The sequence below is a fragment of the Lampetra planeri genome, chromosome 31, assembly GCF_965212315.1.
Source record: "Lampetra planeri chromosome 31, kcLamPlan1.2.h2, whole genome shotgun sequence".
In the NCBI taxonomy this organism is placed as follows: domain Eukaryota; kingdom Metazoa; phylum Chordata; class Hyperoartia; order Petromyzontiformes; family Petromyzontidae; genus Lampetra; species Lampetra planeri.
In genome coordinates, this window is record NC_136137.1 from 5,681,837 (window position 1) to 5,700,054 (window position 18,218).

General features: G+C 43.9%; 1 protein-coding gene across 1 annotated transcript in view; it reads left to right on the forward strand.

The window, feature by feature from the left end:
- LOC144729136 (arf-GAP with GTPase, ANK repeat and PH domain-containing protein 1-like) overlaps positions 1–18,218 on the forward strand; it is a 69,939-nt gene that overhangs the window by 2,082 nt on the left and 49,639 nt on the right. Inside the window, exons 2-5 of the mRNA XM_078609093.1 lie at positions 5,301–5,359; positions 8,897–8,984; positions 10,950–11,035; positions 17,442–17,583. Coding sequence (XP_078465219.1) covers positions 5,301–5,359; positions 8,897–8,984; positions 10,950–11,035; positions 17,442–17,583 — 375 coding nt within the window. The remainder of the gene's footprint in view (positions 1–5,300; positions 5,360–8,896; positions 8,985–10,949; positions 11,036–17,441; positions 17,584–18,218) is intronic.

Sequence of the window (18,218 nt, forward strand, 5' to 3'; positions counted from 1 at the left end):
AGTATAGGACAGAATTCATCTCGGGAAATGTGGTTTCTAAGGACTGAAACTATGTTCTCTTAACTATTTCCTTAAATCTTCTTGGTTCTTTCGGTAAAGTCACGTAGAAGGGAAGTAATAAAATAATACAAATTAAACATAATAAAATAATTCTCACGACATTTCGGCCACAACTCAAGCAGCCGTCCTCAGGTGAAGACCAGGTCTGTCGAGGCGACAGAACCAAGAAGATGAATCCCTGCAGTCACGAAAGCTTGAAATCGATATTTCCTTAAATCTCTGTGCAAATGAAATAATTTTGTTCTTATTTTCTACCAATCCACAATAACGTTTATTGCAGGCTATAACGTCGTGGGAAATCTGGTTTCAAAGGACTCTTATCAGTACTTTACTATTCCTTCCCACTACATTGGGACTGAAGTACATTATGTGCATTTCAAGCCATGCTGGTGTATATGCATCTGAATGATAAGGTTGTGATGATTTCTATAATTCCTGTGCAGATAAAATATTCAACTTGGGATATGATTTCTTAGGCCTGTACCTGTAGTTGACGGATTTTACCATCCTCTACGCGTGTAGATGTAGCATGGCGTGTATTTAAAGTGATTTTGTTTTGGCGTCTATAAATGATAAGGATGTGAATGGCATTTCCTTGCAGGTTTGTGTGTAAGGAAATGTGGTCTCGAAGGACTGTACTGTACACTTCATTGTCGCCTTTGCACCTTTTGACATAACACGTGCATTTTAAGTTAGTTTTTGTTTATGCTAACGAATGATAACGCTGTGATGTATATCGTTCTCTTCACAGGTGTCGGCATTCATCATTCCAAATGTAGTTCATTGCGGACTGTACCGTACCATTTTTCTACCCACATCGTTGGACCAGAGCGCAATGATTCGTGCAGGGTTAACCAGTCTGCATTCATGTCTATGTTTGAATATATTTAGTAATTTTCTGGCAGGCCATCGTGTTGGCAAGTATTGTTTCTAACGCCTAATTGTACTGTACACTAGTGTTTTCTCCTATCCACCTTTGGGCATATGGTAAGAACATGGAGCTCATGAATTGTGGTTTCTAATTACTGTTGGGAAATGTTGTTTATAAGGATTCTCTCCCTACCTATTCAGTATTAATTCCTTCCCTGTATCCTTGGGCATAAAGATGTGATGTGCATTTTAAGTAATTCTTCCGTTGTTTCCATGAATGATACGGTTATAATTGTGTAATTTGTCTGCAGGTCATGAACATTGAAATGTGGTTTAAAAAAATTGTTTTTCCACTTCCGCCAAACATCTTCCTCCACCTTTGAATGTCACATGATGTGCCGTTTAAATTATTTTCCATCTCGCTTGTAGGAATTACAAGGTTGTGATTTATTCCTACACTTGTAGGTCATGATTTTGGAAAATGTGGTTTCCAAATTACTATTTTAGTCGTTCCATATGCGCTAAACATCTTTCTTCGCGTTAAGACGTAAGAATATGATGTTACTTTTACGTGGGCACTTGTCTCAGAGGTCAAGAGTGCGGAGCCTGGCATCACAGAGAGATCCTGGCTCCAATCCAGCCAGCCGGGATGTGATTTAACTGGGTTCTCAAGTGTAGTGAGTTCATGGTCTGAACAAATTATTGGACGAAAAAAAGGTATCGTATTTAATTTGGCTCTGCACTTAATTTGGCTCTGCACTTAATTTGGCGAATTCAAGCTCTTGAGAGTTAAAACTATATTTTTTTGATAATGCGAAAAAACCTTACTCTGTGGGAAAGTGGCTTTCCTCTAACATGTGGACCAGAGGTCCATTGAAGGGCTCTCAGTAGTAGTTCTGTGAAGTCTGCTTCTACGGGTCTGCTTCTACGGGTCAGTCCCTAAAAAAATGAGGGTTACACTTTCATGAGACTTCACAATGGATTCCTCAGTATATGATGCAATGCCAGTCGGCAAAATCTCGATAAAATAGGGGACACTACAGGAAAATAGATAATGTCACACTTTTTTTTACAATGACAAGATTATGAGTACGATGTACAAGTCAAAACTATGGTTGGCAGTTACAGTGTCTAAAATTATGTGTTGAATCCACAGCTGAATGTAATTTTGCATTGCAAACAAAATGAAAATGACATGCAAAGGTGCGTCATCGGGTGAACAGTGCTGCGTCTCTGTTGGTTTCATTTAAATCCCAGAGTGCCGCAGTTTCAAATTTCACATCCTATCAGGCTGAAATTTAACAAGTGTGACTGCATGGTGTACACGTACAGTGTTTTAAAAAAATGACAATAGCTCGGCCAATCTGCATGTATATGATTATATCGGTAGAGCTGGTGCGTAGTTTGATAGTGTTGACCATTTACTGTATTCCCTGGATTTTGAGACAGTTCTTTTTTCTCTGTAGTTTCTAGCAAAAGTTTGCGCTGCGTCTTATAACCCAGGAGGTGTGTTTGTGTGTGAGAGAGAGAGACCGACCCTATTTGTATACATCTACAGACACTGGGAGAGTTTGAGGTGCGTCTTACTTTCCGGAGAGTTATAATTTAGGAGATTACCGGTATCAGAAATCGTGATACGGTAATAGTTTTGTTGTCGTGAAACACAAGTTCCGGGAACAGCATTTCATAGTGCCAGTACCCCATGCATTTGTGTCATGTCCACAATTACACAGTTGATGAAGGTAGTCCAAAATGTCACGTCCTTATTTGATTAAAAAAACTAATTAAGATAATGTTTAAAGAGCAGTTACGTAGAATGTTTTCTAAAGCCATTTTTGCGATACAGTAAAGTAGTTCATATTTCCGATCAATGGCTTACTGATGTAAATTTCCGTTTCTGACAAAAAACCCCGAGTACATTTCACCATATCAATGTAACACTTTTTTGAATTTCAACAGCAGGTTCCAGGCTTGAGTACAAATTATATGTTTCAAAAGATGGGGAACATCAGTAGATAGACCTGGGGAAATATGCACAGAACGGAGAGCAAGAGACTGAGAGACAGATGCATGGAGAGACACGGGGGGATACAAGCACATGGGAGGGGGGATGCAGACCGCCACTCAGAGACAAGGAAACCGAGACAGAGGCGGACATACATGGACAGGAGAGGAGCAGAGAAACACACATGGCAGGAGTTTGAGTGACATGGAGAGAGACATATATGGGGAGAGACATATCTGCGGAGTAGAGAAATGCACAAGGGCTGTGGTTGAAGGAAGGACGTGGTGACACATAGGACAGAAAGAGACGGAGACGCACACACCATGCATCGGCATGGCAAGAGAGTTGGAGGAGAGAGACAAGAGTGACAGAGATGGACAAACGGGGAGGAGGGAGAGCTACAGTGTTGGGGAAATGTAGACGTGTGGAGAGAGACACATGGGGAAAAGAGAGATGCAGTGATATGGAAATAGAGAAATGTGGAGTCACGTAGAAATAGACTCATGAAGAAACACACTATGTATATGTATGTTGCACTTCTTTCGCACCGTACGTAGCCAACCGTGCTAATCGGAGTTACGGAGGAGAGATCCTGTATAGCCAAAGCCACAAGACTCGTGCGCTAAGAGGGCAGAGAGATACAGAGGCATGGAATGGAGACGCACGGTGATCGAGAGACACCGAGAGGCACACGCGCACAGGAGACAGACGGTGACGTGAAATGTGCAGACAGGAGGAGAGACACAGACGGTGACAATGAAAGAGGGGGGCACAGAAGCAGGACGTGCTGATGCAGACACTCGTTCTTTTACAGTTGCTTACTGTATACACAGGCAGAGATGCAATGGAGCTTGTTGAAAGTGCGCCTTCTTGTGGCTAGTTGCTGGGTCACTGGTCTGGTATGTGTCCCATGTGCTTCGGCGCGATCACTGTGTTTATATCTGACCACCTCAAACTGGTGACACAAATCTCATCACGTTCCTCGGTCAACCACATTGTGACACCAACAACAACGGCGGGTAAATTATGTTAGCTTCACGACATCGCTCGCTTGGTCCCCTTTGTGAGTTGTCGAAATTTCGCTTGGCCAGTGAGGTCACGGTGATGGACCCAGGTGTTATGGGTTAACCGACTGAGACGACTCGCAGATGTGACACCAAAGGCACCCCACACCCCACACACACAAAATGTGGCACATTCATTGCAGTAGTAATTGTGTAATTTATTTATCCATGAAAGCCACAAGACTCGTATTTCAGGAGGGTGCTGCTTTGGGATGTTTGGTTAATTCCATTAGTGGCTTTGTGTGGGAGGAAACTAGAGTACACTACTGTAACTGGGAGAGAGAGAGAGAGAAAACAAACCCATGCATGTGAAGGTATAACCCAGAAAGGAGGGTCTGTACAGATTGGTTCACAAAACAGACCCGGGGTCAGTTACAATGAGTTCTACAGCAGTGTTGTTGGCTGAAATTACCATTACAATTACACAATGATTTGCAATTAAATTGCGAACGACACCATTACAATTATAGTTGGTCGCTGATCTGTCGCGAACATGCTTGCTGTACCGTCGTATTCTTTGCTACCTTGAATCGGAAGGGCTTTCAGTGTTTTACAAATCTGCGTGCGATCCACAAACCCTTGCCTTCGATGGCGTATCGTGTGCATGTGTAATCAATCGCAGGTTTATACAACATGTCTGCTACTAATGTTGCCGCAATGTGGCGATGCTGCGATATATGATATGATGTAAGATCCGCAATAATTGTATTGTCCGTTCAGCAAATGCCTGTATACCATTATGTCGTAAATTTACTTTTTCAAAATATTTTATTTACCCGCAAAGGACTTCTGAGAATATAGAAATTACAGTCATGAAAGTTTACAATAATAAGTAAAGTTCTAAAAAAGAAAAAGCAATAGGCCATCAAGTGTGTGCCTTATCAGTTTTTTTGGATAGATTGATTTTGATGTCCATAATATGTGAACAGATCGTAAAGTTGCCGTGATCAGAGAACCTGCGACAGACTTGTGTTAAGCAAACTGCAGTTGAATAACTTTTAGGCAATCTGTACTTGGAAGTACATAAAAGCACAAACCAAGGCGATAAAAATGTGCCATAGGATTGGAAAGTTGTAGGAAATTGACATCGCGATAATCATCGTGTCGTGACATTTAATATCGTTTTGCTTCATACCGTGAAAAATGATGTCGCAGCAAATCTACTGGCTACTGTATGGTTTCTCGAGTAAGGCCACGGAATCCGCCAGTTGTTGATTGTATCTGCTTAACATTTACTGTGCGAAATGCACAGCTTTTGTGGGTGGAATTTAATTTTTTTGGGGTGCTGTGTTTTCATGCAGATTCGTTTGTCAACAGTCAGGAGTGGACTCTGAGCCGGTCAGTGCAAGAGATTAAAGTGGTAAGCACCAACAACAAAAGGATTTCGCAAAAACATCCAGCTCCTACCCCCTCCTTATAATTTTTGCCATTGTTCGCCTTGTACTGTATCTACAACGATCCTTAATCTCTGTTCATAAATGCTTGCAACCGCTACATCCTATGCTGTGGGTTCTCAAACTGGACCCATGTGAAAGTGCAGAGATCACCATGAAAATATAGGTTACATTTTCGTTTTTTGGGATTTTTTTTGCCCATTTACCACTTTCATTCCAATTTGTGCTATCGGCGTTATGTCATGTGACAAAGTGTCTCTGGCACAGCAGTGCAACCCTCAATGTTAAAGAACGACCCATGGGAGATAGATTGATTCTTGAAGATGATATTGCCAAGCGGGAGTGCAGTTATCCACTTTTTTGCACTGGTTCAAGAAACGCGGCCGCCCCGGTAAATACTGTAGGTGTTTTAACCGCAATCTACACACCGTCTACAGTGGACATTAAAGGTCTCATGAAGAGATGGTTTCTCCCTCGACTGGTATGCAAGAGGTCATAGGTTCGATTCCGACCCTGACAACTACTGTTGTATATTTTGAGTCCGCGTGTTCTCTCTCTCCCCCTGGTCACGTGGATTTTTCTCCGGGTCATCCGGTTTTTCCCCATTCCACATTTAGAAAAATGTGCGTTTAGATTATTTGGCTGCTGCTGTAAATTCCCACGCTGACGAGCTATCATTTGTGGCCAGGTCACCATTGAAAAAGAGCTAATGTATTTAATGGGCTTTACCTGGTATATAAAATGTAGATTTTTTTTGTTATTGATGTGTAGTTGTTACAAATATTACAAACAACTACGCATAAACATAGCCCCTTCTATGAAATTATTGTCATCAATAGTTATTTGTGAAGGATAGTTCCATCATGATAGCCTTGTGCTATGAGGATGTCAGAAATATCAAAAGTAAAAATTATCCTTATACTCAAGATGCATGCGTTAAATGCACTGAATATTGGGTCCGACGAATAATTTTCTATTTATATATCTCTCTGCTCTCATTAGTTTACATAAACCCTCCAGCCACTTGAGGCGTTAAATTCACCGCCAAGGCAAAAAAGATTGCATTTTGAAATGAATTCTGACCCCAAAATCAGGAAAATTCATCAACTTCCGAGGGAGGTTAATTGTAGTCTTCTCCTTTTGGTGTTCTCTGGTCTAACACTGGTGAGACAAGGCCATAAAGAAGGCTGTCTCAGATGTAGGCGAATCAGTTTAAAAAACAATGCATATATTATCACAGCATGTTCGTTTGCATGTTCACCACAAGTACATGTGGTTAATGCACACTTGATGCCTTGCAAAAGGTATGCATTTGGTGTTCGACCATCCTAACACCTATATTTTGGCCAGAAAGGATGAAACTTATTATTATATTTCATCATTTCATGCCTAATCACTTCACATTTCTGCCAGGGATATGTCAAGTGAGAGTAGAAGTGGTTTTATACTCAGGCATGCATTAGGCTGTGCTTATTTCCCACTTACTACACTGAGTCATCGGTGAAAGTTCCACATTCCTAAGTGGAGGCAAGTCTATTCATAGCGGTGGCATGTCTTGACTCCAGGATCATTTCGCCAGTGAGGTCCGTCGTAGGGTTTCTAATTGCAGGTGACATGAGCAGGTGATGCATTAATTAGAGTATTCGGAAAGCAGAAGTCAATGTTTAATGCAGTGGTGAGTACCGCTGGGCTGTGACCAGACCTGTTCTCCGAGGGCGCTGCTTGGGTTTTCGTGGTTTGAGAAACCTTAGGCGTGCGGACTGCGTAGGTTTTTCGCGGTTTTGTCCTCTGCAGCTGTCCGATGCGTTTTCGTGATGTACCGCGTGTTGTTCAGCATCCCGTCTGACATTTTTGTCTACATGCTAGGAGCTTCTTCAGTGGCATCAAACTAAACTAAATGATTAAAAAAAAAATGATTTGACCAGTTAAGGCCCACTAAGCTGTATAGCTCTTTTTCAGAAGTAACCTGGCCACAAATGATAGCTCAACGAAGTGGCTGATCATGTGGACATTTATCGCAGCCAAATACTCTAAACGCATCTTGTTGATTCTAAATATGGAGGGAAAACCGTAGGAACCGGGGAAAAATCCACACGACCACGGGAAGAACATGCAAACTCCAAATATACAATAGGCATCAGGATCGAACCCATGCACTCCTGCATGCCAAGTGAGTGAGTTAACATTTCACCACCGCAGCATCAGGATTCAACTCCCAGAACGTGGAGCGAAACACCTCAGACATCATGCCGAAAAACGAATAATACAACCTGACGACACATCAGAGTTTACTCCCTATTAGTTCTGGAGCCCCACAGCATGCCCCTGATTCATGGGGCACAACAGGTGTTGGCTTGTCAAGAGGTAGCCAGGAGGCTTAGAGGATGGAGTGCTGAGCTGACGTTGCTGAGATCCTGAGTTAGTATCCATTGAACAATTCACAAGTTTTGTAAGTTGATAGTGTCTGCCTGTTCACTCTCAATGAATACACACACAAAAAGACCTATTACATTTAAATTGGTTACACACTTTATTTGTCTAAATTCCAGCTTTTAAAACTGAAAATATCGGTTTGTCATGCAACGATCGTTGATCTGGTTGACAGGATGGCAATTTAAATTGTGCCACCTCCTGTGTACCCCAGTGGTCACTTGAAGAGATCTCAGAGGTTGTTCTGTGGTATTCGATTCCAGTGAACATTCTCAAGAGAGGGCCGATGGGATACTTTGTCTCGTGATACACGACTGATAGCATAATCAGGATAACAATGGGTGTACGGTTAATAAACTTGTTGACAAGTCGAAAAATGCTTCCTATTTGACACCCTATAGGAGTGAACGAGGCTGACTTGCCCTTCATCAGGATTTGAACTCGTGACCTCATTATGAACTGTGCTCTAAACGCCAGAGCTGTAGAGATGGGGTGGGTGTTGGAGGAGCAGATGGACCTGATCTCGACCATGGCGATGCCTGTATATTTGGAGTTTGCATGTCCCTCTCCCCGTGGTCGAGTGGATTTTACTCTGTGTCCTCCGGATTTGCCTCTCCCCATTTAAAAACAACACGCATTTGGAGAATTTGGCTGCTATACATTTCCACATGTGATGACGATTGCTTGTGTTGCGATCGAAACTTAGTTTTTGTTATTTTTGTTATTTTCTTTGAAACTATCTACGTGACTTTACCCAAATATCCAAGAATATTAAAATAAAATGTGTTTTGTTTTTAGTGTAGATGGGAACAATTTTTGATCCAGGCCTCAGATCCAAGGGGGGGGGGGGGGGGCCCTCAGATCTGAGGGACTTCGGAAAAGGGTTCGGGGGGGGGGGGGGGTCGAGTCTCAAATGCCGAGGTGACTTCATCTGAAAATTGTCCCCGGGTCCTCCGTAAATCCTTGGGGGTGGCTCTGCCAACTAACCACTGCGCCGCCCAGCGGAGTATGCGCCAAACGTGTAATAACGCGAGGCTCGCCGTGAGCCTTCTGCCCGTCTCCTTTGCTTTCAGGGGATTCTAGGCAACCTGTCGAGTGGGAAGTCTGCGCTGGTGCATCGCTATCTCACGGGCACGTACATACAGGAGGAGTCTCCCGAAGGTAAAATACACATCCAAGCTTGCAGCAGGGGCTGTGGTGTCTGTCTGTGCATATTCTGTCGTTGGATAGTCAAAGGTAAATTGGTAATGGGTGCATCCCTCCTGTTGCTTGTTCACGCCACTGCTGGCAGAAGGACCTCCAGTAGAGGGAGCTCCATTAGGGGACCACTCTCGATGGTGTTTTCTTCTTTCATGATGGAAAATTGTCTTGTAAGAGGCGGGAGTTTGTATGTATGCTGAACTTTTTACGCACCGTATGTAGCCAACCGTGCTAATCGGAGGTGCAGGGGAAGGACAACAAACTAAACACAAAAAGCAGTTCTAAAGAAATTAGTTTTCAATGTAGATTTAAAAGTACGTAGCTCCAGTGGCTTCCTTAATATCGGAAGGAAGAGCGTTCCAGACGGCCACAAAAGCGCATCTGAAATCACACGATGCGGTAATCGTCTTGGTTCGATGGCTAGCCAAAAGCCGTTGCTTCGAGGATGACCAGAAGTTCGCGTGATGATGGTATTGGTGGTTCATTTGCGGAAAGCACTTTGTGTGTTATGAGTGCGCACTTTTAATCTACACTGCACCACACGCGACCTGCCAAGTACTAACTGCGGAGCATCATATCCTGCCACGTGCAGAAGTGGGGGGGTTTAAGAGACTTGCTTCATGTTTTGATTGGCGAGCCGGGAGAACGAACTGGCCACCTTTGGATTGTAAGTCCAGTTGTCCTAACACCGTGGCGATATCTCAGCGGGATGGTTGACAGATTAGCCTGGAAATTAGACATCACAGCAATACACTCCACTCCTCCTGACACGGTTGTCTGGCTTGACCACCTGAATGTAAAATTGTCGTTGTAGCTCTGCAACTACATCATCAGCCATATGAAAGAAGAAGCCTAGAAATAGCTTCAACTGATGTGTGGTGGATTTGTTTGACGCCTCCGTAGAATACTTCGGATTTCACAGCGGTTCACTGGTTAGTGGTCGGTGGCCTGGTAGCCGTTTCCACAATGGCACGTGCCGATGCAACACGAACGCCTTTTGAGGGTTGTCTTTGAGAAAAAACCTCATCCACAAAGTCTCATTGTCCGTAATGCTTTTTGGGTTAGATCGCTTAAAAAACAAAATTTATTATGGATTATAATGGTCGCGAACGCCTACGTGTTAAACTGTCGGTAAAGTATTTGGCTTTTGTTGAGAGTAAGGTGGATTTAAGTGGACGATTTATGAAGTTAATCAAACATGCGTTGTAAAATCTTCCAGTGACGTGAAACTGGGTTATGTTTAAAACAAATGTGCATGTGGGCTATCATTGCAATTTGCAGGACACCACTCAAATATGCAGTTGTTGTGGTGGGTAAATGGTGGTGGCAGTGAGGTTGGAGGTGGTGGTTAGCAGGCATGTAACAATTAGTGTATTGATCAATGAAAATCTGGTCTCATGTTCCCAATAGGTGTTGTTAAATGTGTTTGTGTAAGAATCCATTACTGTGGTGACCATGCAAATTACGAGCATATCTTTAGGCGATTGGAGTAAATGAGACAATATACTTTACAATGAAGCATTCTTAAAATATATATTCGCACACACACAGTTTGTGAGTTATCAGGTTTTTATTTTGAAGGAAAACCCTCAATTGTATATTTATGCATTTGTTTGTATGCAGCAAGTGTGCTGGCTGAGATCCGTGGGTTCGTGTTGTTGTCGTCTGTACATCTCGTGTGTGTGTGTGTGTTGAGTATTGGTCTCTGTTGGTATGTCTTGTTCTGTGATCATCTCGTGTGCGTGAGCATTGGTCACCGTGTTTCCGTGTTGTGTGTACATCTCGTGTGTGCGTATTGAGTATTGGCCTCCGGGTTTGTGTTCTGTGTACATGTGGTGTGTGTGTGTTGAGCATTGGCCTCCGTGTGTTCATGTTGTTGTGTGTACATCTCGTGTGCGTGTTGAGCATTGGCCTCTGTCCTTTCAGGGGGCCGCTTTAAGAAAGAGATCGCCGTTGAAGGTCTCAGCTACCTCCTCCTAATCAGAGATGAAGGGGGACCTCCAGAGGCACAGGTTAGTAATGTATGGGCGCACGAGTGTTCAAAACGTGCACACACGTTTCACGCGGCTGACCAGCAAGAGCGTTGGCGTCACAGGAAACAAAAACGGTTCTGATTATGAGGATGGTGGTAAACGATATAAAAACTCATTCAATCAATATTTATTTTACGCGCCAATATCGCCCTCAATAAAGTGGGCATCAGTGCACATCAAAACAGAACGGGAATTATACATGGGGCACGAAGCAACAGGGATGAACGATTAAACCGTCACAACCTCAGCGGCTAAAACCGGCTGAGCAGAGTAATGATAAGAAAGACAAAGATAATTTTGTTAACAATGACAAAGATCCCTCATTTAAAGACTTTTAACAGACTGTTGGGGCAAGTGTTGTAACCGAGCACCGGCGTGGTGGTACATGAGATGGGGTGGGTGGCCAGCACCACCCTCTGCTGCCTTTGCTTGCCCCCTCCCCCACACAATGCTGATGTTTACACACCGCACAACGTACTTATTTAAGGCTGAGTTAACTTAGGAGAGGGGCTCCAGGACTGGTTCAGATATTCCCCACCGATATTGGTCCTAAGCGGGAATCGAATGCGGGTTGCCGGGTTCGTAGTGCAGTGTGCTAACCACTGTGCCACCGCTCCCCAACGGAGCTGTAACTATTAGTCTCCCTGTGCCGTCAAACACGCAAGGCGAAAGTCCAGGCGTTTCCACTTTGATCTGTCACGAACAAGTTGTTCCAGGTCTCGTATGTCGTTAAGTGCTTTGGTGTCTGATGTTATTGTACGATGAAGTGTCCCTCTAGGCCAACCTCCCTTGTGTGTGAACCGCTTGGGTTTCTGGTAGAACTCCTCCTTTGAAATTCCTCTCATCTGCCTTGCAGAGTACTTGAGTCAAGTAGATCCCTCTCTTTGCATGTGTGCTAGAGTAGCTGCTGGTATTCCCTCTGCTGTGAATAACAATAGATAGTTGCCAACCTGTCACCACCCACCACCCCACTCGCCCCTGTCGCTCACCAAAGCAAGGTGCAAAACAAGTAAAAGTCAAAGTTATTTTCTGCTCAATTGAGCTTTAAGGCAGTGCTCATCTCCCAACGTCATGGGCCTATTGTGGAAATTCACGTTCCGATGGCGGGGACAAGTCTATCCACAGCTCTCCCACTGTTTACTCTCCACAACGTGGTACTAATTTTATCCACCCCCAGTAGTATGATGGACCGAGTCAACACCCAACCAGGATTTTTAACTCGCAACCTTCTGATTGCGAGCCGCTCGCTCTGCCGCTGAGCAACCTGGCAGGTTCACGGTCTCAACAACACAGCGGGATCCATTTATGGGCCGCACCTTCACCAACCCGTGCTGGCCAGCGTGGTAAAGTATAGTGAAGTAACTCCTATAACTGACATGACATTGTGAGGCCCTTATCCAGCAGTGGATTGACAAAGGGCTGTGCATTATTCACGTTAACGACGAAGATGGCAAGTGTTTTGTTTGCGACTTGTACATCTCTGCTAATACGGTCCGTTCATATTTTTGTGATCGTTAAAAATTGTTTCCCCGTGGCACACCACAGGAAGGGGCGTAGAGCCGAGAATACAATGTGTGGAAAAAGGGAAAGGAATAGAAGAAGGAAGGGATGGCTGGGATGGAAGTCCCCAAAGTAGACAAAGAAGAGGCCACTGCTCAAGATGAGCAGCAGGAAGAAAGGAGGAGCGCCGGGGCAGTGAGGAGAGGAGGGGGAGAGGGAATGACCGGGTCTGAGATGTCGGGGATGGGAGGTTGATCATGAGTGGGGAGGGAAGAGAGGAAGAGGGAACGGAGGAGCAAGGGGATGTGAGCTGCACGGAGCAGAGTGTTTTCACAGGGGGCGGGGAGAGGGGAGGGATTCAGAGTTGGGGGTTGCCACACGCATAAGTCATGTGGTTTACGGGAGGCATTAGCCGATTCAGATTTCTAGATAGACATTGATTATGAGTTGTATGCACCTGTTTACAATAACATTAATAGTAGGTTGCAGAGGTGTGGACTCGAGTCATGTGACTTGGACTCGAGTCAGACTCGAGTCATGAATTTGATGACTTGCGACTCGACTTGGACTTGCATAACAATGACTTTGTCCCACCTATGAGATGTGGACTCGAGTCATGTGACTTGGACTCGAGTCAGACTCGAGTCATGAATTTGATGACTTGCGACTCGACTTGGACTTGCATAACAATGACTTTGTCCCACCTCTGGTAGGTTGTACCACACTTGAACACTGTACACTACATACTTCACGAATCCCAAACTGTTATTTGTTTTTCCCTCGGTCAATGTTCTCGAGTGAGAGGTCACTCATTCACCTTTGCTGCCCCTGTAGTCTGGAACTCCCTTCCCTCAGCCATCAGTGCTATCGACTCCCTGGCCCTGTTCAAGTCCAGGCTCAAGACTTGCCTTTATTCCTCTGCCAATAACTGACCACCTTTTTCTATCAATAAATATGCCAACGGTTTCTGTACAGCGTCTTTGAGATGACGTAGCATTTAGATCAGGGGTCCCCGGGCTACGGACCGGTTCCGGTTCGTGGCCTTTTAGGAACCAGGCCGCACAGCAGGAGGTGAGCGGTGAGTCCGCGCGTGGCCCGCCCCCATTATTTTATTATTTACCACTTCCGTCCGCGCCTCTTTCCCGCACCGCGCACATGTCTCAGTCACAGTTTTGGTAAGCCCACAAGCTCTAACTCCTAGCCAGAATGAGTAAAAAACAAACGTCGCTGGAGAGCTTCTTTGAAAAGGGGGAAAGACGCAATGATGAACCCCCCCCCCCCCGGTCCGTGGAAAAATTGTCTTCCACGAAACCGGTCCCTGGTGCCAAAAAGGTTGGGAACCGCTGATTTAGATGAAGTAGCATTTAGACTATATATAAATGAGCAGTGTATTGTAAAGTTTTAACCAACAGAGGGCATTACAGTCCAATGCACAGACATTTCCCAAACACATTGCATGTATATACTGTGCAGTATTATAGAGCATGGGTATATTTATTAATTTCATAATCAACAAATATTTTTTTGTTGGCCCCAATGTTATCCCAGCTGTGCTTATCGGTGTGGTGTGGTGGAGATAGAATGGACAAATATTGAGAACTCTCACAGAGCAGTACATCACCCCAGGGGTTGAAGAACGGTCCACAGAAGGAGCTGTCACAGAACTACTTCTGATATGTCTAGTAACCTCTTATCCACACTAGGGGGCATCACTCTCCCACCTGCCCTGCTAAAAAGAAAAATGTGTGTCGCATGACAATAAAGTTTTTATTTTTACTTTTATTCGCTCAAATTTTGTTCTATTAAGTGCAAAACTAAATTTAATGATTGGGGTTTTTGTGTGTGGTCAATAGTAAATTGGCTGAGACTGTCCGCTCACTGCACTTGAAAATCTGGTTTGCTCATGGATTTGAACTCAGGTCACTCCTTTTGAGAAAGGATAAATGATTAAACAATACAAATCAGATGTTAAAGATACATTTTTTTTTATTTTTAAAAAATTGAACCGTAGTCCAACTCTTGACAATGAATTTAATTGCCGGTTGAGGGAGGGGTGGGATGAATCATTACCCTCCACGGTGAAGATAGGAAGCCCCCTTAATTATAGCAACATGTTACAATATAGCAATTAAATTAAGAAATTTATTTTCGTGTATGAAGAAAAACGACAATTATTTTACCACCGTTTATGTGTGTGTGTGTGTGCTGAGGTGAAGCAGTGGTACCATGGTTAGTGAAGCTATGCTATGAAGCCGAGTTGGATTCCCAGCCACAGCCAACACCAGTGGAGAGTAATATCTGGACCGGTCATTGCTGTACTGTATTTCTACGCTCCCGCATCTATGCTGCTTGTCTTCACCTCCGATTAGCACCTCCGATGAGCACGGTTGGATACGTGCGGTGCGAAAGAAGTTAAACATACATAATACATTCACCAACCAGCACTGACCTGCGTGGTGAAGTTTGATGAGCAACCAATTTGCAACCAATCTAATAATACAATTAAAGAATAATAACGTTCAGCCATTTGTCAATCAAATTAATCGATATGTAGCAATCATCGCCCCCCTATTGGCAGACCAGTGCCCCAGGTCACTCTAGCCAATGAGACTATCCTGGTCTTCTTTCAATTCTCACATGGTCAAACAAAAAATGCTGAATTGCAACTAGGGCTTTCACGACCAATATCCAAAATAGAGGTTTTTTTCCGGTTAGATCGCGTAAATATAAATGTGTCGTTAAACTCGCCACCACCCGACATAGCCACTTAGTAAAGTTTGTCACGTAAACAAAACGTGCCAATTCGCTCCTAGTTCAGCATACCGGCGTGTTCGGAGAGTAAACCCACAATATTTACAATCCAGTCCCGTGACGTTTCGCCGGGAATTACAACCAGCCTCATTGGGCGACAGCCAGAGTTGTGGAGAAATCCTCCTGTTTAGGTTTTAAACAGAGGGATAAATGTGACGTCACTTGTGAGCCAATCATAATTTAAATTGATGAAGCACCCTTAAACAGTCGTTATCAGGGCGCTAATCAGGTGTGGTGCGAGGGGGGTAATGTGTTCATATAAATTACAATGCATATCCATTGAATGCACTCCTGGATGAACGCCTCCCAATGTTGTGTTTGTAACGCGTGCTTGATTTGACGTTATTACGTCACTGTGCTGGTGTCACTGCGGTTTGATGAAGTGGAGGCAGGAAGGTTGGTGGTACTGGTTCAGATATCGCTCGCCACTAATGTTAGCCATGGCTGGGAATCAAACTCGCGTCACTGGGTTTCCGGTGCAGCGGAAAAAGCAAAATGCTGTCAGCAAGAGGTGTCGTGTTGTAAAAGTGCATTCAAATAGAACTGACTGAAAGCAGCCATGCTTACCATTGGCTTCTCTATAGCCTATAGTGCTGTCAGTCATCATTAGTGCTGGCTGATAACAAATTATGCCAAATTGTTAAATGCATAATAAATTTAGAAATTCACCAATTTCATTATTTAACACTGCCTCAAAAGATAGCTTTGTATTGTTTTTTTAAACGGGTGATTGTGTGCGATTGCCCATGCAGTCCCTTAATAGATTGTTTACGAATTACATTGTTTACGAATTACATTATAATTGAATTTTGCATAAATCAACAAGTCGGGGTCTCACTTCTGCCAGCTAATCACCAATGTAAAATATTACTGAGCAAAAATTCCAAGGGTGGCCTTACTTACGGTTTAATGATAATTATTGATAATTATTTTGGGTGGAGCTTGGGCTAAGCGGTGCGTGCACTCGGCTATGGACCTGACAAACCATTTAAAAATATATATATATTTTCTTAATTTTATTTTCGGCCACGGCTAGCATCAGTGGCGGCGAATGGAATCTGAACCAGTCATGGGCTAATTCCCAGCCGCCTTTTCACCAAACCACATTGACCAGCATCGTGAAGTATGCTCAATCCCCATAACTGACACAGTATGGAGAAGTCTACATCCAGCAGTGGATTGAAAAGTGGTTGCAAGTTATTCGTTATCGTATTGCCTTCGTATTGGCTCGCTAGTGGCACTGTTATTTATTTCTATTGTCAGTATTGTTTTACCATCTTATTTAATACATGTTTACGTTATTGCTATTAAACAACACTATTACAGTTGCTACTACTGATAAAAACAATTACTTCACACTCATTCAATGTTTCCACTCATGACTGTACCACAGACTAAGGTAGCGATAAATAAATAAATATATAGAGCTCGTGCGTAGGTGCCAGGTTGACTATTAACACCGCAGGACAACTTGGAGGCTTTCATCCAGTAGTGGATTAGGGATCTGAACTGAAACTATTAACAAATATTATTTTATTTTACCAGGTAAGGCCCACTGAACTTAATAGCTCTTTTTCAGAAGCGACGCGGCCACAAATTATAGCTCAACGAAGCGACTTGTAACGTGGAAATTTAAAGCAGCCAAGTACTTTAAATGCATGTTGATTCTAAATGTGGAGGGAAAAACCAGAGGACCCGGAGAAACATCCACGCCTCCACGGGGAGAACATGCAAACTCCAAATATACAGGCGTCAGGGTCGGGCTCGAACATACGACCTCCTGCATACCAGGCGAAGTAGTTAACATCTCTCCACCATGGCACCCTTGTCTGATGATGCTGATCATTGATGATGATTAACATAAACAGCACTCGATCCAATAGTTAGCATGTCTGATCTTTCTCTTTGTGCGTGCGTCATCATCATGATTCATAGGCAGAGAGCCTTGTAGGTGTCCACTGGACGTTTCGTCATTTGTTCCCACTTACATCTGTTTGGTGCCAATATGCTCAAGTAGTGCACATCTTTCTGCGTGCGTGCGCGTGTGTTCGTGTGTGTTTATACGTGCGTGTAGTTTGCAGCGTGGATGGACGCAGTGGTGTTTGTGTTCAGCCTCGAGGATGAGATCAGCTTCCAGACGGTCTACAACTACTACTCGCGGCTCTCTGCGTCGCGCAACATGGCCGATATGCCCATCGTGCTCGTTGGGACGCAGGGTGAGCTTGGACCGCTTGCGCAAAACGGAACGGTTAACTGATCGTAGCGCTTCGCTGCAAATGACGAGAAACTCGTGGGGACAGAAAATGTACCAAGTAGTAGGTAAAGGGGTAAATGCTGGCGGAAGGCCCTCCACTCGAGGGAAGATCTAGAGAGGCCCTCTTAAGTGGGTGTTTGATCCAAATACATGAGGTGGTGGTGCTCAGATCTGCTTATAGCCCTGGACGGGTGGCGGATATTCTACATTCCTATGCCTAAAGCTAGTCATTCTATGATTACGTGGTAAAAACGTAACGCGTATGCGCACATACCATTTCATAGGCATGCAAAGGTACGTTCATACAAATATTTTCTCATGCACACTGTAAATGCAATAGTTTGTGAAATAAATGACCGATTCTAAGTTGCACTTAAAAAAAAAAGTCAACTAGCAGCCCCGCACCTCCTCTGGACTTGACCTTCCGTCCGTGCCTCCAGGCAGCAATACTTTTAAAAATGGTCTAGTATGAAGTTGGGGGTGTGTATTTTAATCCAGTCGGTGTGTGCGTGTGGACAGATTCTTATAACTTTGTAATGCAATCTAAATCGTCATTTACGAAATTCCATATCGAATGCGTCTTGTCGTCTTGTCACA